A 22,300-nucleotide genomic window follows, 5' to 3' on the forward strand; every position below is an offset into this window, starting at 1 on the left:
GGTTCAATTTGAGTAAATAGTTTCACAATTGATCTATTTTGTGTAATTTTTCCTTTTTAAAAAATATTAGAATAATAAAAACATTCTTGAAAAAATTATAGAAATAAAAAAATAAATTAAAATAAATATATATATAAATATAAATAAAAGAAGAATTTTAAAAAGTTTCATGTTATTAATTACACCAATTCCTTATCCTCCATTATGAATTGAAGAGTGTAATTACTCTCCTTCAATTACACCAAATTCATCTCTTACCAATTAATAAATTGATCTATCAAATATTTCAAAAAATATAACTATATCCAATTACACAAAATCTCAATTACATTGTGATTCTTTAAACCGGCCTAAATAAAAAAATTGAATCGACTTAGCACACTATAAATTACAATTTCTATATGCGTGTGTGGGGTATAGCACTCTATAAATTACCTCTTACAGAGACGCTTTGAAAACCCGATCGACCGGACCGCTGTTGAAATATCACTTTCTCCTCCCTTCGCCATAGCCTTTCCCTTTCCATCTCTTTGCTACTAAAAATTTAATTTTTCCGATTCAAATGAGGAGAACTGTGTGCTTTCTAAAACCCTAAAGATTTGCTTACAATGGCGAAGAATTTTGTGAGAGATGACGTGCCACTATCAAGATTTGGAGTCTTGGTGGCGCAGTTGGAATCAATAGTCGCCTCAGCTGCTCACAAGTCTCCCGACCCTCTCCTCTGTTTTGATCTTCTTTCTGATCTCATCTCCGCCATTGCCGAAGAGTCCAAGGTTACTCTCCTTTAGATCTTGATTGACTGTCGTAAAACTCACGCTAGTTCTATTGAGAAATCTTTTAACTAATCTTGTCTTGAATTCTATATATAAAAGGTTTGTAAGAAAACCCATCAATCTTGTCTTAACTAATAACAGAATTTTCTTGGTTGAGAAAATGCGAAGCACTCGGGGTATTAGGATATCCTAGCCAATCTTAGTCAGTGTATTTCTCACTTCGCCTTTAGATCTTGATGGACTGGATACAGTTCATATTGTCGTAAAACTCACGCTAGTTCTATTAAGAAGTCTTTTAACTTCTCTTTTATGTTCCTAGTCTCAGCCCACTAATCTTGTCTTGAATTCTATATATAAAAGGTTTGTGAAAAAACCTATCATTCTTGTCTTAACTAAATAACAGAATTTTCTTGGTTGAGAAAATGCGAAGCACTTGGGGCATTAGGACATCCTAGCCAATCTTAGTCAGTGTATTTCTCAATTCGCCCTTAGATCTTGATTGACTGGATAGTGGATACAGTTCACATTGTCGTATTCACAGTTCTGTTAATCTTATGTTTACTTACAACAGAAATATTTTAACTTCTCTGTACTTACCTAGTCTCAGCCCACTAATCTTGTCTTAAACTCTCCATATAAAAGGTTTTTGAAAAAACCTATTAATCTTATCTTAACTAATAACAGAATTTTCCTAGGTGATTGTATTGCTTATCGAGGTTGACAATTCTGGGAAAATGCTAACCACTTGGGGCTGTTTGGTTGGGGGTGCTGCGTTCTATTTCGTACTTGAAGTGAAATTAGAATATCCTTGCCAATCTTAGTGTTTTCATCAAAGAAGCACATGTAATGTTTCCCCTTTCAAAGATGACGTAGAACTAAATTTTGAAAGGGCAGCAGTAGATGTTTCCATATATTTGGCCTTTTCCTGAGTACTATGTAAATCTGCTATTTATCTGTCAAATAGCAATACGTGAAATAATCAATCTATCAAGTAGGTACTGATTTGATATGTATGTAATATATATCTTTGGCATACGTATTTATATATCTCACTTATCAAAATTTTCTCTCCTTCTTGGTTGTTGATTGGAGAAAGTATTGAAAAACACGAAAATGGTGATTTACTTGTAGAAGTATAGAAAGAAGGGAGTACGTACAAAGGGTTTAATCTGTATTAATCCATTGTTGACCAATATGGAGGGAATGGGTTTCTTCTTGATTTTTCGCTCAAATTTCCTCCACAAGATGTAATGAATGTATAACTTGGTCTAATTTGAACTCATTGTTTAATTAATTTCAAAATTTCTTTGAATCGTTGTTGATCCAGTTTAACATGATATAGATTTGGTTTTGTGAGATGGGGCGTGTGTGAAGGGGGGGGGGGTTGGATTAATGGATACCTAAAGTTGTAAAATTTCAGGATTCTATACTGCTTTGTCAAAGGAAATGTGAGGATGCACTTTACTCTCTACTTGTGCTAGGCGCAAGGAAACCGGTGCGTCATTTGGCCTCAGTGGCAATGGCAAGGATTATACAAAAGGGTGATAGTATTTCAATATATTCCAGGGCTAGCAGTTTGCAGGGATTTCTCTCTGATGGAAAGAAGAGTGAGCCTCAACGAATCGCGGGTGCGTCAATAGTCACTAAAACTTTGATTTCAATTGTTTATGCTTTAGTTCATTAATATTTTGCACTTTGAAATTGGGATCATTTATTGCAATACAAATTCTCTTTTTATTTATTATCTGGTGGTTGTAGTTTCATAGCATTGAATAGTTTATCTTTGTATCAAAAAAAAGCATTGAATAGTTTATCCAGAATTCCATATTAGTTTTGTTGTAACTAGTCACCCAAATATGCCCATGTTATCTTGTGCTGGTGAAGTCGAGTTTTATTAAGTCAACAATCCAATAACTACTATCTTATATGGAATAGGATCGATTTTTCTGTGTCTTTGTTTTCAGATTGCATCTTGATTTCCTTGTTTTAATTAATATGTAGGATCTATGCCTTGTGATGTTATTTTCTTGATATGCATTATGAGATTTCCTTAGTTATTTTTCTTGATTTGCATTATGAGATTTCCTTCAGTATGTAAGAGTTGCTATACTGAGTCACTGTATTTTAGGTGCTGCCGAGTGCTTGGGAGAATTGTATCACTTTTTTGGGAGACGAATCACTTCAGGATTGCTTGAAACAACCACAATTGTCTCAAAACTACTGAAGTTCAATGAGGTACTGACATTTCCTTATAATTCATTGTCCATCCAAAGTACGTGCTCATGCATGAATCTCTTTGTTTAGGGATAGAAATTTGCTAGCTTATTTTTCAATACAATCTAGTTAACTTCCTCAGAATGTGTGAGTAACGCATTTTAATTAATGTTGTTCCGTTGGTTGTGTACCTTGATTTGGGTCCTTTCAGAGAGATACTGGTGAAATTGGGTTTTGAAATTGCTGTCCCTTTAAAACAATTGGGTACGAAAGAAAAGCTGACCACCTCCCAAAAGTTGTTTTTTGCTTTTGATAAATCCAGCTTCAATCAAATTATAATTTCCATTGCAGATCGTTGAGTAAATGAGTAGTTGAAAGTTAGTATATACGGTAAAGATATGGCACATGGGCCTAACTCAACCCCAAAAGCTAGCTCATGAGGGAAGAATTGTCCAAGTCCATATAAGGAGTCCAATTTTCCATCCCTCGAGAATTCTTAACACTTCCCCGCACGCCCAGACCTTAACCGAAGCGTGGACACTATAATATGTGGGCCCAATATCGGTTAATAAAGAATTGGGATGGATCTGACTCTGAAACTATGTGAGAAATATAGGAGAAAAATATTATTGAATTATGTATCTACATTATTATACAAAGACCCTATTTATAGAAACTACAATACAATCCTTACCAAATAGGATACTATTTACTATTTCTATTCCTATTACTGTTCCTATTCCTATTCCTATAATAAGTAGGATTATATATACCTATTCCTATTCTAACATATACTATTACTGTAATGGGCTTGAGACATGAGTTGATCAGGTACGATACACAGTAGATGAGCTTCCTATGGTTTCTGGAGTTGACATCAGTGGGCATTTTGTGTAACGAATGCACTAGATTATGAAGTCCAGTAATGTTGCAGATTTTGCTATTTAAAGTTTTATTGTATTTGTCCTAACTGTTATACTTTGGGCTTGTCATCAAATTTAGAGCCTGTGGTTATGATTACTTTGAAGTCTTACTATATCCTTAATATTATGACCTGCATGGACCACTTAAAAACACCATTTCTCCTTCTCAAACAAAAAAGAATATAAATAAATCCTTAGGTTATGGCTATGATGCACTTTATAATGTCCAACCTAGGATTAGTTTTAGGACTGGTGACTGGTGTGCCCTTGTGGGAGATTGAGATATGTGAACTGTCATTATAGGCTAAGGGAGCTGAAAAGAGTTTGGTTGATTTATGGAGAGCTCTTGGGTATTTTGCTTTGGTGCGTAATAGGTGCTGTATGCCTTTTACTTTTTTAATCAGTTGATATTATCAAAGTTTTTGAATAATAATTTAATTGACACACTAAAGAATTTCTGGCTGAACCTCTGAAGGTCTGTCCATATGTTGCACAAAATCTTCTATTCTTTTTCCTTCAAGTTCACGTTTAGCTTTTCAAACGTTTGACTTAGAAAAAAAACCAACGTATGAAGAGAAATCGGTTGAGCATTTCAAACTTGGTGTTATCTTATATAACCACTTGCTCATTCAGGACTTTGTTAGAGAAGAAGCTTTACAGATGCTTCAAAATGCTTTGGAAGGCTCTGGTGGAGGTGCTGCTGCCTCAGCATATACTGATGCATTTCGTATCATTATGCGAACTGGGATCGTGGACAAATCATCTATCGTTAGAGTAGCTGCAGCTAGATGTCTAAAAGCATTTGCGAGCATCGGAGGGCCAGGATTAGGGGTTGGAGAACTTGATAATGCTTCTTCTTCTTGTGTCAAGGTTGCTGAATTTCTCTTCTCCTTTGAATTTCCCATTTTAATTGGAATGCTTCTTCTCACCCTATTGGAAGTAAAAACTGAATCTCTAACTTTGTATTTTGCAGGCCCTTGAAGATCCTATATCGTCTGTAAGGGATGCATTTGCCGAAGCTTTGGGAGCATTGCTTGGTCTTGGGATGAATCCTGACGCACAGGTTGTAAGTGATTTTTGATAAAGTAATATGATTTCATTAAAACAAGGAAAATGATATAATAAAAACAGAAATGTACCAAGACAATGGAACCCAGAAAAAGAAGGAAACAAAATCTGGGTAAAAAGAAACCCTCGAATTGGAGAAGGAGATAAATACATTCTAAGTGCTTTTAAAAGATCTATATTGCTTGTTCTCACTTTGCTTATGCTCATTAGGTACAACCAAGGGGAAAAAATCATTTTACTCCCAAGAAACTTGATGGGGGTTTAGAGAGACACTTAACTTTGCCTTTTGTAAAAGGTACATATAACATCTTCCCCATATCCTTTTCAGTTAAACTGTAATATATATGTTTCAATTGTCAGGAAAATCATTGCAGTGAATTTAAGTCTTAAAACACATCAATAATTGGGATCAGAATGTGGAAAGGTCGCATGTGCTCCTGATTTAGAACGTTAAACGTAATATATACTGGTGTCTCCTTTTCTTTCTGCAGCTCTCCCTGAGAGGATTGATTGTCTTATAGAAACACAACTATTTTTGATCAGAAGTTGTAATTTTTTCAAATTTTAGTAAAAAAGTCTATTAAAATTCGATTTCAAACAAGAAATAGAGAGTTTCCTTCTCGTTGCGGTTTTGCTCATCTTTCATAAATAATAACAATTGAGCATTGGCGAAGTTGATTGTCCTGTCCATTGTAATGATGAGTGGATCTGTCTAGGTCAAACAACAGTATCTTATTAGTTGCAAATCCATAATTAAAGGAGATTCCTACTTGGACCAATCCATCGTTTCTGAAACATCTTTTTTAGCTGTCTTTGAAAAATCTTTTTTAGCTGTCTGATAAATAAAGTAATTCACATTGAAAAGTCAGATTTAACATCTCCATGCTTGATTTCTTAGTCCTATGTTTGCAAAGTGTAACTTGACATGTTTGTCTCTCCTCCTTTCCGCATAATTATTATTGCTTCATGATTCTTTGTTTCAGTTCTTGTATTGCTTTTTGCTTAAAAATCCTGGGAAGATTTACAATGATTTCTCAGTCTTTGATTAGTTGATAAATTGCAGCTAGTGGGCCTCGGGCGAAAGTTCTGCGAGTTGGCTTAACCTTGTCGTGGGTTTCTTTTCTCCAGGTAGCAATGAATCAATAAATCCTCTATTATATTTGAACTTTCTTTCCCTCGCTCCTCCTGGGATAGTGGATAAACAATTTGTACTGTTTTGGAATATCAAATTTACATATGCACGTGGATGTCTGTCCAAGTTTTTATATGTGAATATTTTGTAGTCATCAAGGAAGCCATTGTCCTCTTTTGATATAAATAGGGTGAATGTCCCACCTCCTCTATAACTGAAGCTGGGAAAAGGAGGGCAAAATTTGTCTTATAAAAGTTTTGTGCAGATATAATGTATTGACATTGTACTTTATCAAATGTAGAGACTGACTTTGTATCTTTTGTCTAGAAAAACAAAACTTTTCTGTTGATGTGCCTATTTTTTTTTTTATATCTTAGCTCCTTGGTGCAATCTCTATGATACAATCTTTTATTACAGACCCCCTCCTCCCCCAAACTAAAAACAAGAAGAATTTAATGCGAATTATGTTAGCAGAACATACCATTGATGAGTTCCTCTTTTCAGGCAATCCGCTTGAAGTATCTTCACCCTGATACTGAGCTTGAAAAGCACATCTTTCAAGTGATGGACATGCTTCGTGCTGATAGTTTGTTTGATGCTCAAGCACTGGTATGTAGTCCATTTTTACTCCAAAAAATTTTCATTCAATTGTGGCATATTTATTTAACTAGTTGGTCACTGGTCTCATTGCTATATTTTCTTTTTGTCTGCTGCTGAAGTGAAAGAGATTGTTTGTTCCACTCCAGGAAGCAAATAATGAAGTGTTTAATGTCTAATTGCTAATGTACAACAAATTTTGGTTATAGCCCTCCCCTCAGCCCCTCACCCTGTTTTTATTTATTTGCACTAGATTACTATTCATAATAATGCATTCATACTGTTTCTGGATGAGAATTCTCATCATTATGTTAAATGAGCTAAGAATGCTCAAGATCAACAATTCTTCACAGCTTCTGAAAATTACTATGGATGTTAGTATATGAAATAAGATTTTTATATGTAAGATGACTGAAGCCTAGATCTAAGTTGATAATTCTGGAAATCTGATCATTGCATGCTCTTTGTGTGACTTGAATTGGATGGATATAAAAGTCAATCAAAAGGGTTATGGATATCCATGGACATTCTAAATTGATTTGTAAACAGAATAAAATCTATGCCATGATACTACATATTATCTCTTAAAAGAGTAAAAGACATGTTTTTAAATAAAAGGTTGCTCAGATACCAACTTTTCTCTAGTCTCACCAACTCCCAATAGCTAATGAACTTTGAAGCATGATGTTTTGTTTGTTAAAAAAAGCTGAATGGAAGTGTGAACGACCACCAAAAGGTAAGTTCCTAAAATCTTATCTCAAAATGCCAAAAAATGAGACTGGTGTCTATTCAGCTTGTTTGAAATTGGTCCTTACCATAATTTTATTGCAGTGTTTTGTCATCTTCATTGCTTTGTAATATATGTTTTTTCGATTTAAAGATTTTGACTCAATGTCCTAACTAGTTTAATTGATTAATTGAAGGCCTGCATTTTATACATCCTTCGAGTGGGCATAACTGATCAAATGAGCGAACCTACACAGAGAGGCCTGTTGGTTATTTTGGGCAAACAGGTTTGTCCCAGTGATTTTTTTTGTGAAAATTTTGTGTTGAAGTTCTTGTTGGTATTTTGGTGGATCTTCTGCAGTGTGTTGTCACCTGATATACTCTGACAGTTGCTTTCTGCAGCTTCAATCTCCTGATGCTACTCCTTCCATGCGAGTTGCTGCTTTGCGAACAATGTCGTATGCTTTGAAAACTCTAGGGGAGGTGAAGGACAGTATTCTCTGCTTTGCATATGTTTATCTGTTATTTGCCCACTTTATTAAACACATGATCATTTGCTTGGTCTACTTACTATCTCTGGTTTGGGATTCTATGCAGCCTGATTTTCTTTGATTGGTGTATTAAAGACTGGAAACTTGTACCACCTATGACCTTTTGACATTTTTGCACTCATGGGATCATTTTTTATTGACAAGTAATTAAACCTTTTATTGCCAGAAAATGAGAAATCATGTTTACAAGTGGTACACTAGATCTACAGAGAAAATATTGTTTTTACATACTTAATCCGATCATCTACAAGTGCAGTGTCATGTGTAGTCTAGGTGAAAACCTGTAAAGTCATTTGCAATTGCATAGTAGATCCTTCTTCTCCTTCAAGAACTATTGGATCTCATTGGCATCATGTTGTATTATCTGACAGCACAAGGTAGGGAATGCCCTTCATGAAAAAATCTATATTCCTACGAGCATTCATCAATGCTTTTCTTCTTTCTAATGCGTCTATTTACACATGTTTTTTTTACTAATAACATGTACTATTCATCAATACTTTAGCCAATCTTTCACATCAGGAACCTTTGATCCTTTATCTCCAGTCTCAACTGTACTTAATAGAACATGATTAGATTCCTGAGTTCACCACAATATGCTGTTTGTGGAATATAACTCGCTGTGGTCAATATTATATGGGTCAGTAAGCTCACAGCAGGGTTGGGATTGATGACGATATCCAAGAATTAGACTGAGGAAATTGTGGATAGAGTTATTTTTCTTGCATCTGTTTATATGCACAATTAGAGTGAATGAACTTTTTATTTGTATTAGTAGCTTTTCTTCTTCAATATGTGATGTACATTTCAACAGCTGTGCTCAATCCAAATGAGTAGGGGTGCATGGCAGCTTATGTACAAATGTTAACATTAGTTTACTGAATTCAAAAAGTAATGAGACCTCAAGTTAATCTCTATACTTTTTAAGTCCGAATACGTAGACCAACACGTGAACTTGTCCGGATTTTCATCTAGGAACCTATGACCTATTGAACACCTGTTTTATGCTCAAACTGTGCCTATTGTGTTTTATCACTTTATGCATCATTTGATAGATTATTACCAGAGTTACGAGGTTGTTGCTTTAACAAATACTTCTAGAGTCCAGGGAAATGTAAATAGTTCTCACTGCTAAAGGGTCTCATGGAAAATAAGAGAATGAACTTGAAGGGTAATGTATTTTACCTTCCACATTAGCTATTCCACGAGGTTTATCTGATAGTTAATTAAGTTCTTTAGCATTGGGAGGTTATGAGGACTTAATTTTGCTATGTGTGAGTGGGAATTTCATTTTAACCTACTAACCTGTGCTTGAAAACTAAAATATTTTGAGCAAGAGTCTGCCAGCTGATGCTATTACTTGGCTTGACTTGGCTGATATTAATCTATATACTTCTTCAACAGGGTTGAAGCAGGGAGCTGATAGGTCTTTGAGTTTCTGTTTCTAGAACGAATTGATTTGAGCTTATTGCTTTACTCATTGAAATTAATGTTTGCCTCTGCATACGTTTTTTCTCCAAAGAAGCTTTTGGTCTATGATAAGTCTGTTTAGATTGCTTTGTAGAAGTAGTGATTGGTTAGTAATTGGTATGCCCATTATGCAGGTTCCTGCCGAATTTAAGGAAGTTCTTGATAACACAGTTGTTTCTGCAGTTTCCCATCATGCACCATTGGTAAGCTTCTACTAGGTTGGTATGAGGCTTCCTTGATATGGGAATAAATACTAGCATGTTTCAAGACTTGAGTTTGCAAGGACGAACACATAAAGAGAATCTATAAATTAGGTGCCATAAGCTGTTGTGTCTAACAAAGTTTGCAGTTTATTTTAATTTTTGCAGAAATGACTCTTGTTTCTATCTTGGTGCTAAATAGGTGTAAGTTCTTTTTATGATAAATAAGAAAAATGTTATTGCTTGAGAAAACCAGCACTAAGATTGCACGCACATGGTACTAGGTTAGATCCAGGTATGTACGAGTCACACATATGCCAGTTAGAGGTGTGTATTTGGTCACTTGTTATATTATGATCTCTTTCTTGTCTTTGGTGGCAACGTTAGGGGGCTATCGATATATTTCACCTATTTACAATATTCTTGACACATCTCACGGGCTAGCTTTTGAGGTTGAGTTAGGCCCATTAGTGAAGGATGGAAGAGATCCTGTTTATGCCTTTGGACTTGTAATATATGTTTATATACTTCCAAGTTGGAACACCCAATGTCTTTTATTGAGGCCATCATTCCTTAGTTCATAGGTGGTCTAGCTGCTAATCGTCTTCTGACTCTTTGATTATTGCTTTACTAGGTGCGTGTTGAGGCTGCTTTGACCTTGCGTGCATTAGCTGAGGTTGATCCTACATGTATTGGTGGTTTGATTTCTTATGCGATAACAATGCTTGGAGCAGTTAGAGAAAATATTTCATTTGAAAAGGTAAAGCCAAAACAGATGCATACTGCTCAATTCTCTAGTTTTTCCTGGCTCTATCAGCTGGGTTTAATTTTGCATTTCTCAGTTCTTTTGGTTGTCATGATGTTTGTATCTGTTCAACATTTTTATCCAATTGCTCCAAACTGCACGCTTTGGTGGAAATAGGTTATGCATGTCTTGTCAAACTGTTATTATGGACCATACACTAGGCCAGCCAACCACATCGCTTAATGTAAAGACGTCAGTCTCCAATTTTCTGGAAATGGAACTTAGGTTGGTTGGTCTTCTTTTCTTAATAATGAAGTCTTGGTTCACCTATTAATTATTGTTCTTCTGTGTATACATCCTGTGCTTCATTTCTCTCTCTCTCTCTCTCTCTCTATATATATATATATATATATATATATATATATATATATATGTAACTTTAATATTTTCTTCCATTCCTCTAATGTAATATGCAAGTCAATTTAACATTTTGAACTCTATTTCCATTCAAATATCTTTGAAATAAAATGAAGATAGTGACAATGTTTGTTAGAAGTGTTACCGAGCCTATATGGGTTTTAGTTCTCTGTGGTGCTTACTTAATGGTTCTCGTGTTATCATTTCTACAGCATATCACTCTATTTTTACATATTCAAGATCCTATGCAGAAACTGCATCTTTTCAATGCTCGTGGTGCCTTCTTACTTACTTATAAACAACAACATACCCAGTGTAATTATAAAGACCAGGTTATAGTTTTCTGTCTGGATGGTTGGCTTGAAAAATAAGGAGGAAACAAGAATAAAATAATAAGGTTAATGCATCTCTCAGTCTGATTATGAAATTCTGGCTTGTTGTTTCCATTCACTTCCTTCTCTTACCATCGTAAGCCATGGACCCTTAAGATTCCACCCGAACATGGTCCTCATCTTTGTTGTTGTAGGTAGTAATGATAAACTTACATGTATCTTTGGATTGAACAAACCTTTCAGCATATAATTCAACTATTTGCTGTTTCGAATTAAAACATAGCATAATGGATATATATGTTGTCACATTTCGACTCCGAAGTACTGAACAGAATAAAAAACATTTGAACTCTGGAATCTGTTTGGGCGGTTATCAATAATTGCTACTTTTTCACTGTTTTTTGTTTTGTTTTGTGATTTTTATTGTATGAAAGAGGTAAAACTTTTGGGGCTGCTCAGCTCACTTGGGAGATTTTTTTTGAGAAGACTGTAGTAAGGTTTAGCTGCCCTTTTTTGGATGTCTTACTGTCTTTGGTTGTATTCTCTATTTTTTGCTTAAAGGATCTCTCCCTTCTCAATGATAAATGGGCTGAAGTGTGTCGTGGGATTAGGGAAAAAACTTTTTGTTTGATTATGTCGCTAAGGAGTCTGTCTTTCTGATATTACATTCTTCTCCATCTTCTGGAGAATTAGGTTTTCTCCTATAACTAGGTGAATTTGATGGAATTCCTTTCTTGCCTAAACTAAAAGATTCCACTGCTCAGAATCCAGATGAATTGTCCAATTAAAAAGAAATTCCAGAAGGGTTTTTGCTGCTTCTATTCTGGAAGAGTGGTAGAAGTTTTGTGTGTGCTAGTGATTCATTTATCATCGTCATCTCTCCTTTAGTATTACTATTTCTTGGGGATGAAATTATACTTCTATTGCTACTATAGTAAAGCCCGGTATACAAGAAGTATACGAAGTGTGGAGGACCTTGTAGGAAAATATGGTTATGCAAATGATATCCCATCATCTACACTAATAAGAATCTCGTAGGTGCATAAAAATTGGCCAAAAACCAAAACAAAGCATCAGTTGCAGTAATTCCTTTTTCCACTCCTTCAAAAGCTCTCCTATTCCTTTCTCTCAAAGGAGCTATGCCCCATGCCTGACATTTTCTCTCCTTCTCCTGAAGCCCAGTTGTGCATCGCATTCTATTACAGGGACTAGTCGGTTTGATGGTCTATTTTTCCGTGTGATTTACAGGGAACTAATCTTAAGTATGAGCTGGAGTGTCTAGATGGTCAGGCTGCGGTTTTAGCAGCATTGGTGTCTATTTCTCCAAACTTACCTCTTGGTTATCCATCTCGGTAATGACTTCCTCCATTTTTGTCTAAGCTTTACAGCACCCCCCCCCCACACACACACACAAAAAAAAAACCTTCTACACTGCCATGCTAGTTATGATTGATTAGTTTTAGTTATGTATGTTTCTTCAGTTTGCAAAATCTCTGGAAGTTATGCCTTTGTTTCCTTACTTATTAGCATATCTGCCTTTGTCTCGTCCTTATAATACGAGCTTCCAATTTATAAATGCCTTGGGAAATTTTGTATAGTCCTAACTCCTAGAATGCTCCAATGCACAACTTCAGATTTTCTTCAATAGTTCTTTGAATTGCTGTTTGGTTTGTGTACATCTGAAATGGGAGTAGGCTAGCAGTGGAAGTCTCAATACTTTTTATAGATTAGTCATCCATGAATGAACAACTAGTCTGGCCTTATATTGAAAACTTTGTAGTTCATGATCTTCGTTAAGTAGTGGAATATTTTGGGATTATTAGAACACTTCTGAAGATATTTTTGCAAACATATTGCTATAGAATTGGATTATGTCATTTCAAACCTGAACCATTGTTTAAGGGCGTTAATAGGTTTGTCCGGTATAAGTGAGAAGATTTATTTGACAGGAAACAATATTTAACACCTATTGGAGGGCATCCTTTTAAATCTTTGTATTGCTGGAAATTTGACTGAAAACAATATTTAGCAGAGCTTTTGGGTTGGTAGAGTCTGAGGTTTGTTCCATTGAGGAGTAGCCTCTGGTCCCTTATTATCTTTTTGTAGATTCTTTACTTTTTGGTATGCCCATTGTATATGACCAGATTTTTGGCCATGTTTATGAATGAAAATGCTTTTACTTTATAAAAAACAATATTTAGCAGATTGGCTATTTTTTTTTAAAAAAAATATGTAGCAGATCTTGTTAAGCATACATGTCGGCTGTAGATTAGTTAATTCCTCAGTGAGCTCTCGTTTTCAATTTGTATCTGTACCCAGCTGTCATTGAAATTTGAGATACGTAGATTTACTTTGTTGAGGCATGCATGTTGATCTGAAGAACAATGGGTAACAGTTGTATCATTGTCTTGGTTGTCCCGCGTTTACAATGTTACTAAGCTGTATATTTCCTCGAACTTTGGTCTGCTGTGTTTTTCTTCCCGAAATCCTTTTCTCTATGAACAACCTGTTTCTGTCATTCTGGTATTGTGCATCAGAAGCAACACTTACTGGTAAATAGTATCTGAAAAACGGATTTGACAGGATTATAGATTTTCCCCCTTCATTTTTCATCATTTCTGTTGCTAGGGCTGTTATTTCAGCTTCCTTATCTTTCCCGTTAAATGCATTTTCTATAGTTGGTAGAAGTATCATCTAATCATTTCCTTTCATGCTTTTTTTTATCTTATCTTATTTTTTCTTTGGGACCTTATGCAGGTTGCCCAGATCAGTACTTGAACTATCTAAGAAAATGATAATGGAATCAAGTCGGAATCCTATAGCAGCAGCCATTGAGAAGGAGGCTGGGTGGATGCTCTTGTCCTCACTGCTTGCGTGCATGCCAAAAGAGGTACAGTAATTGGTTTTGTAGGTACAATTTCTCCTCTTTTGTTTCTCATGGTGCTATTTCATTTGATGCAGGAACTTGAGGATCAAGTTTTTGATATTCTTTCTTTATGGGCTTCTGCATTCCAAGGAAATCCAGAACGCCATATCAGTGAAACAAAAGATCTCCAATCTAACATAAGGTTAGATATGTAAAACTTATAGACATTGATCTATTACAATTTGAAGAGAACTTATACATGGCATGTTAGATATGTTAAATTATATTAATTTATTTTAAATTATATTAATTTGACATACCTAACCTGCCATCTGTAAATAACATATCTAACCTGCCAAGTGTAATTTTTCCTCAAAAAAAAAACAAAGATATTTTGGTAGGATTTTCGGAAAAATTACATCTGGGTAATGAAACGGTGACCTTGTGTGCATATCTACTGTGCAATATCATTTTAGTCAGCCTAGAATCTATATTTTTGATGAGCCAGTATCACAACTCTGACCCACATTGGATGGATGGTTACAATAACTAAGAGTGATATATAGTCATGCTCTATTGAGACAAATAATCATCTATAACTGTAAGTGCTGCATATGGCCAGAAAAAAATGATAAAAAATGAACTTCTGTTATAAAACAAACCAAACTTAGCAAATTAATAAGAAGGAGAGACAGTAAAAGAAAGAGAGAGTTGAGAGAATTCTTTAGTCTGTGTTGGTGCGTTTCATTTCATAGATTTAATGCCCTTTTATTGGCAAATTTTACAGAAAAAACGGCGAGCTACAGTGCAAAACGAGTGAAAGTAGGTCTCATGGACATCTACTTTTGACTTCTTTTCCAACATTCTCCCTTGGATGTTCATATACAAAAGAAAATTCTAGTGAAAGAATAAATATCCTGAACACCCATAGATGTTGTGTCTTGTTAAAACCTTACTAGAAAAAATTCAGTGAGAAAAAGCCTAATGAAAGAAAAAGAGTACACATATCTGATAATATGTCTTGAGTGCTGCCTCATTAAAAACCTTACTAGGAAAACCCAGTGGGACAAAACCTTGGTTAAGGGAAAAAGAGTACATCACGTATTTTACTCCTCCTGATGAAAACTTTATTTGATATTTTGAAGACGACGCATTCCAATCTTATATCTTAACTTCTCAAAAGTTGATGTTGGTAATGCCTTTGTGAATAAATCTGCAAGATTATCACTCGAACGAATTTGTTGTAAATCAATATCACCATTCTTCTGGAGATCATGTGTGAAGAATAATTTTGGTGAATATGTTTCTTTATAGTTGACCCCGAGTCTTTGAGAGAATCCTTGTGCAATAAGGTGTGCCTTGTATCTTACAATTTCATTTCTCTTATTTCGTTTTCGCACAAAAACCCATTTATAGCCAACTAGTTTTACACTTTCAGGGGTTTGGACTACAAGTCCAAAAACCTCACGTTTAGCAAGTGAGTCTAATTCTGATTGAATTGTCTTTTGCCACTTTGGCCAATCACATTTACGTCGACATTCTTCAAGGATGCCTGATATAGCTGAACCAGACATTTTGATGACCGGCATGTCCGTGACCAGTGCCCATACCTCTACATCTATGACATATACTTTCTGAATTTTTCTTTGGTATAGCTTCTTGCTTTTCATTCTATTTTTTATATTACTGATCATTTCTCGGTACCAGTTGAGCATCATGATTATAATTTTTTTTTGACCACGACCACAATCACGATCACGACTGTGGCCATGACCTCTTTCTCGTTGGTTATAGTTTGCCTGATTCACTTCAGGGAGTGGCAAAGAACCAACGGACCGACTATCATGATTTTTCATTAACGGTTCGTTGTGACGTTCAGCAATAAGAAGGTGATAAAGTAGTTCAGAATATTTTTTAAAATCTTTTTTCGCGATATTGCTGCTGCTGGAGCATATTCGCGGGTGGAAATGTGGAGTATGTCTTTTCAAGTTTGTCTTGCTCAGTGATATCTTCTCTGCATAAATTTAACCATGCTATAATTCTAAACAAGGCAGAATTATATTCAGTTATATTTTTAAAATTCATTAATATCAAATTGAGCCACTCATGATGTGCCTGTGGAGGGATGACCAACTTCAATTGTCATATCTTTTAAATTTTATCACACTTTAAAGGGGTCTTTTAATGTGAGGTAATATAATTTTAACCCCTCGTCAAGATGGTGGTGGAGAAATATCATGGTTTTGGCACGGTCTTGACTAGATGCCATATTGTGATCTTTGATGGTCTCTGCCAGACCCATCGATTCTAGGTGTATTTCGGCATCTAGTGCCCATGATGAGTAGCCTTTTCTAGATATATCAAGATCAACAAATTCAAGTTTATAGATATTCACATTTTAAGAAAATAAAATTCTTACCCATTTGTTACCTTTTTAAAATAGCTCAAAGTGATGGAGGCTCGTGCTGATAACGTGTTATAAAACAAACTAAACTTAACAAATTAATAAGAAGGAGAGACAGTAAAAGAAAGAGAGAGTTGAGAGAATTCTTTAGTCTGTGTTGGTGCGTTTCATTTCATAGATTTAATGCCCATGGACATTCACTTTTGACTTCTTTTCCAACAACTTCAAGATTGAAGAATTCATATTTGTTTTGTAGGAGATACCAAACAATGAATCTTCCTTGTAAGTGTGTCACTGGCCCTTGAGATTTCTTGGTTATCAAAAAAGATTTTTTAGTTACTTTGAATTCATGCAAACTTAGCAAATAGAAGAACACAATGTAAGCTAAGTACCTGTATAGCTGATACCAACTAGCTTTCTTAGGTTTGGATGTTATTGACACACTAGCATTATCCATGAGTCTTCAATTTTGGCTGGAGGTTGTATTGCATTGTAGAAATAGGTGTGAAATTCAAAGAATCCCTACTTCGAGAGAATCTCTAATTTGTTCTTAAAGGCAATTGAGTTGTGAATGAAACAGGCCTAAATGCAGTGAAATGGACATTGACGATTTATATATTTTACCCACCTAATTGTTGAAATATGTTTGTGAGGAGACAGATAATATATAACACTCTACTGGGTATACATTAATATAATTTCTACACTTCGGTCTCGTTTTGTTCTTCATTGCAGCATTGTGTACTTTATAAAAGATGTTCAAGCAAATATCACTTTTTGTTGCTGTACAATTTTATTTCATAAAACTTTCATATAGTTTTGTGAAGTCTGCAACTGTTTATGACTTTGTGAAGATCTTTTTTTAAAATTTTTTATTTGTAGTGTATGGTCTGCTGCAGTGGATGCATTGACAGCATTCATAAATAGTTTCGTCTCTTCTGGTGCTGTGAACAAGGGGATCTTACTTGAACCAGTTTTGCTATACCTTAGTAGGTAATGATACATGTGAAAGAAGCATTTTTTTATATATGTTTTCTGCATGATAAGTCTTATGCAGCTGTCACTTACGTTTGAGGAATTTGCTAACACAGGGCTTTATCATATATATTGCTGTTGGCAGCCAAAGACCAAATGACTTTCAAACAGGCATCAGACATTTTTATCATCAAGACACTAATAGCCTATCAGTCAATTTCAGATCCAACTGTATATCGAAGAGACCATGCACGTCTTATTCAGATATGCGCAACTCCTTATAGGTGAATGTTTGATCCAGCTCATCAGCTGTGACACAGCTATGTATTTCCCTAGCAGGGTCATTCCATTCCTTTTCTACTAGGGCATGTATGTTCCTCTCTTCTTTTTATTTTTTGGAAGAGCTACTTCATTATTTTTTTCTTTTTGGGACAGGGAAGCTTCCAAATGTGAGGAAAGTTCATGCTTGAGGATGCTGTTAGACAAAAGAGATGCTTGGCTGGGTCCTTGGAACCCTGGCAGGTACTTAGCACTAAAACTTCTTTCTATGGTTCATTTATTATTTCTGGGGGAGTAACTTTGTTTTCTCAATCATGGTATGGCTAATGATGTGCACATCATACCAAATGTTGTCTCCTTCTGACTTGGTAGTTATAACTCAATGTACAAATTAGTCATTCATCTTGTTGATTGTTCAACCAGGGATTTGTTTGAGGATGAACTTCGCTCATTTCAAGGTGGAAAAGATGGTCTCGCACCATGTGTATGGGCTAACGAGCTTCCGAGCTTTCCTAAGGTAAAGAACTTTATTGAAGAGGTTGACTTTTTAGGAAAAAATATGATTTGCTTGATGCCGTACAACTTCAGAAGCCATGAAGAGGTCCCCCCCCCCCCCCCGTTTGATATCCATTACTAATACATGTTACTGATCATGAAGCCGGAGACTATAAGCAAAATGTTAGTAAATCAGAAGCTCCTCTGTTTTGGCAACATATTTGCTTCTGAGGTAAGCGAATATGGTTGATACATTGGCGAAGTAGATATGGAGGCATTGGTAGCTTGCAACTTAGTATGTCATTGTTCCTCTCAGGATGTTGGGGGAATGCTCTCACTCCTAGAAATGGTTGAGCAGTGTCTGAGAGCTGGAAAGAAACAAGCTTGGCATGCTACCAGCATTACAAACATATGTGTGGGCCTGCTATCTGGCCTGAAGGTGATCTAAATATTTAGACTTTTTCTGGCTAATCTGGAGTTTTTCATTCCTTACATCTGCTTCTCTTGTGCTTGCCTTCCTCACAGGCCTTGCTTGCTTTACGTCCTGAACCCTTACCATTAGAAGTACTTGGTTTGGCACAGTCTATATTTCAGGTTCTTCACTATTTTTAATGTTATTTTGGTGCTATTGCCTTTCTTTACCCTTTTCAGTGTTTCTTAGCTTTAGATGTTTACCTTGACAGAGCACTCTGGCTGAGGGTGACATCTGTGCTTCTCAACGCAGAGCATCATCTGAAGGACTTGGTCTATTAGCTCGTCTAGGAAATGATGTGTTTACTGCCAGATTGGTTGGTTCCATTTGTATTTTTCATAACCTCCTGGTTCTAGGACAGCTTTCTGAGTTGCATCTAGTAGTGTCATGCAACAACTAGTGTTATTGAATCCCTAAGAAGCTCAATTATCCATGAGTGCCCATCTTTTGTTGTCATTTTAACTGTTACGTATCACTGCAGACCAGAGTTCTCCTTGGTGATATAAATTCAGCTGTAGATTCGAACTATGCTGGTTCGGTTGCTCTGTCACTTGGTTGCATTCATCGCAGGTAAGCTGGGTTATGCAGCTTAGTATTTACCTTTCTTGCATGAGCATTTCTTCGACAACTACTGTTTACTTTCTTTCTCCCCTTCCCTCCAAAGAACAGATCTTTGATGTTGGTAATTGTGCTGAATGTTTCAACTATAAATGCACCATAATTCTGATTGTCCATGAGCAGCAAATCAAATTGATGTGCAAAGCAGTATTTAAGGTGAAAAAAGGTGTAAAGGCAATGGCTTATTGTCTGATTATAATGCATTCTCAAAAATAAAATTATCTTCCTGCGCTTAAAGTGTCTGAGTATGCTGTTTGAATTGTTTCTTGTTAGTTATCGAAGTCCTCATTCTATTGATCCTTCTTACAGCGCAGGGGGAATTGCATTGTCAAGTTTGGTTCCTGCTACTGTTAATTCACTTTCTTCTCTGGCTAAAAGTTCAAACACTGGCTTACAAATTTGGTCTTTGCATGGTCTACTGTTGACTGTGGAGGCGGCTGGATTATCCTATGTTTCTCATGTTCAGGTATCCATATTCTCTGAATATGATGCATTGGTGTCTCTATGAGCATCAGTTATCCACATTCTTTGATTTTCATGGCTAACATTAGTTATCCATCATCTGATTTATCGGATGTCAGAAGTATCTCTTGAATAAAGTGATAAATGCTAGAAGCTCTCAAACTTCAGCCAGCTGCTTAAGGCTCTCTCTTGAGGATGTTACTTATCAAGAAACTAATTATCATGTTGGATCTAGTGGAAGAAGTCAAGATTTACAGTTTTGAAGAAGGGACCATTGGCTATCAACAAACGTGTTTTGTTAATAAATCCATTAAGATTTATTTGGCTACCTTCATTCAGAGACACATCTATTGTTCATTCTACTATTTATTGCCATGTTATCCAGAGCATTTTGTGTCATCTTGAGATTTGTGAGTGGCGATCATCCTTCCTCGTTGTTCCTCCTATTGAAGTCCGATCAGGATGAATTTTTGATTCAGCAATTTTCTTGAGTTCACTGTTAGGCCTTTAAAGCTTCTCTGCCTGATATGTTATAATTTCCATTTTTACTAGCCATTTTGATTTTTGATGTTCTCATTGCGGCAAGAGGTTACCCTCTGATGTGATAAGCAAGAAAGGCTAGATTTGTTATTTGGCACCTCTAGGTTCTAAATTCTAATTCAACTTTTTGTTTAAGCCTGAAGTTTCCGATCTTCATTTACTTTCAGGCGACACTTAGCCTAGCCATGGATATTCTGTTGTCAAATGAGATTGGTTCGACTAACCTGCAGCAGGCAGTGGGCCGCCTTATAAATGCTATTGTTGCTGTCCTTGGTCCTGAACTTTCCCCTGACAGCATTTTTTTCTCGCGCTGCAAGGTTAGTCAATTCAATTATAAGCTTAAATCTGTATTACTGATCTATATAAAAGACACCAGCAATACCTAAAGAAAACAAAAGTGCAAGAACTTCCCGAAACTCACATGCATATGCTAGAAAGCTAGTTTTGTGTTAAGCAAACTTTCTGAGATTTGGAAAAAAACTTTCTGAGATCAATTAGTTTCTGGAATTGAGAAATGTATACGTCATTTCTATACTACCTTTTTATGGTCTCATATGTGCAACTATGTATATTGTATTTATAGATGAAAGGATCACATCGTGGTTACAATTGCATCGTAAGTCTCCAGACATTCGTCAAACTCATCATGTTTTTGAAGTTTCTTTTTATGTAGTCAAATTTAACTGAGGCAAATATCAGATTCATAATGTAGTATTTGTTATGAAATCAATATTTACAATTTCAATCATGTTCTGGCATATTTCATTGTGTTATTGAAAATCTACCAAAAGTTGGATCGCTAGACAAAATGACCTATTAACACGCATTCTTTAAACATACATAGAGGTCTTTAATTTTTTTTTTATTACAAGGTTAGGAACCGTGTTTTCATGTCACTGATCACTATCACTGTTATGATATCCATAACAATTTATCTATAGGTGTAAAATATTTTCCATGGGTAACACATGCAAGGAATAGATATTCTACTCCATATTGGGTTTGTTAGCATATAGATCTTTCAATATTTTGAAGTGGCTTTTTTACTTCAGTAGCACCAAATCTTTTTTGTTTACTAGATTTTTTTTTTTGAACTTGTTTTGTTTACTAGATTTCTAATTTTACTTTTCCAGTTTCATTCTAATCATGTGTTTTCCATCAGTCTGTCATTGCAGAGGTCAGCTCTCGGCAAGAGACTGCAACACTTTATGAGTATGGCCTCTTGTTATTCATATATTTTGTCCCCTTTTTGAATCTATAAACCAAATAAGAAGCAATAGTTTTGAGGCCGGTGTGGTTTAGGTCTCAGGGGCACATGAAAGTTCATTTGACTACACCTGCTTCATCTAGCTTTGTAATTTTCATGTGGATTTTCTTGAGTGTTTGGAATTTATTTTCTTTTTCTTGTTAATTTGAAGGAATGTCCGATTCACTCAGCAGCTAGTTCTTTTTGCACCACAAGCTGTTACTGTGCATTACAATGTGCAAACACTGCTCCCAACTCTATCCTCAAGACAGGTAGTGCTTTCTCTCCCATGAAAAAATGGGTGGGTGGTTCTGGAATTGACTCCTTTCTTAGATAATTTTGTGAGTACTGATATTAGCTGAATTTCATATTCAACAGCCAACACTGCGACGTTTAGCTCTATCCACTCTGAGACATCTCATTGAAAAGGATCCAGTAAGTAATTTGACTGTGGCCTCTATGTGTCATCCTGTGCTTTAGATATTTTGGTGCCTTAAGGCTAGGTTTTGCAAGTTGTCAAGGACATGGACGGAACTAAAACAGTTTTTATGCTTTAAACCTCTTTGTTGTTTGCTAAATAGCTTACTCTATACTAATCAAAACAGGCTAATATTCAAGAATCAAATTAATTGTTTAAACTCTAGTAACAAAACTTCTCTGTTAAAATCTATGTTAAACAGGAAAATGTTGTTATAAGCAATAAAATATACTTCATCATAAGCTAAATACTTGAAAAATCCTTCAAGAGAAAAACATCAGCATCTAATGGGGTTCAGATCCCTTTAGCCCTATCCA

At 35.5% G+C, this 22,300-nt stretch overlaps 1 protein-coding gene across 2 annotated transcripts in view; it reads left to right on the plus strand.

The window, feature by feature from the left end:
• The first annotated feature begins 411 nt into the window (after positions 1-411).
• Positions 412-22,300, plus strand: part of LOC129872893 (protein SWEETIE) — a 34,559-nt gene continuing 12,670 nt past the window's right edge. The window contains exons 1-29 of one of the 2 annotated variants that reach the window (XM_055947842.1): positions 412-773; positions 2,194-2,401; positions 2,902-3,008; positions 4,544-4,780; positions 4,884-4,976; positions 5,189-5,273; positions 6,042-6,106; positions 6,615-6,719; positions 7,631-7,720; positions 7,836-7,916; positions 9,589-9,657; positions 10,289-10,414; positions 12,397-12,500; positions 13,906-14,038; positions 14,110-14,216; positions 17,301-17,411; positions 17,510-17,677; positions 17,829-17,915; positions 18,096-18,189; positions 18,331-18,399; positions 18,484-18,606; positions 18,693-18,761; positions 18,851-18,955; positions 19,121-19,209; positions 19,567-19,723; positions 20,427-20,576; positions 21,422-21,471; positions 21,678-21,777; positions 21,884-21,940. In XM_055947842.1, coding sequence (XP_055803817.1) covers positions 609-773; positions 2,194-2,401; positions 2,902-3,008; positions 4,544-4,780; positions 4,884-4,976; positions 5,189-5,273; positions 6,042-6,106; positions 6,615-6,719; positions 7,631-7,720; positions 7,836-7,916; positions 9,589-9,657; positions 10,289-10,414; positions 12,397-12,500; positions 13,906-14,038; positions 14,110-14,216; positions 17,301-17,411; positions 17,510-17,677; positions 17,829-17,915; positions 18,096-18,189; positions 18,331-18,399; positions 18,484-18,606; positions 18,693-18,761; positions 18,851-18,955; positions 19,121-19,209; positions 19,567-19,723; positions 20,427-20,576; positions 21,422-21,471; positions 21,678-21,777; positions 21,884-21,940 — 3,204 coding nt within the window. In that variant the 5' untranslated portion in view covers positions 412-608. The remainder of the gene's footprint in view (positions 774-2,193; positions 2,402-2,901; positions 3,009-4,543; positions 4,781-4,883; positions 4,977-5,188; positions 5,274-6,041; positions 6,107-6,614; positions 6,720-7,630; positions 7,721-7,835; positions 7,917-9,588; positions 9,658-10,288; positions 10,415-12,396; positions 12,501-13,905; positions 14,039-14,109; positions 14,217-17,300; positions 17,412-17,509; positions 17,678-17,828; positions 17,916-18,095; positions 18,190-18,330; positions 18,400-18,483; positions 18,607-18,692; positions 18,762-18,850; positions 18,956-19,120; positions 19,210-19,566; positions 19,724-20,426; positions 20,577-21,421; positions 21,472-21,677; positions 21,778-21,883; positions 21,941-22,300) is intronic. The other variant, XM_055947843.1, reaches the window with a different exon arrangement.

This window comes from Solanum dulcamara, chromosome 11 (genome assembly GCF_947179165.1).
Source record: "Solanum dulcamara chromosome 11, daSolDulc1.2, whole genome shotgun sequence".
NCBI lineage: Eukaryota > Viridiplantae > Streptophyta > Magnoliopsida > Solanales > Solanaceae > Solanum > Solanum dulcamara.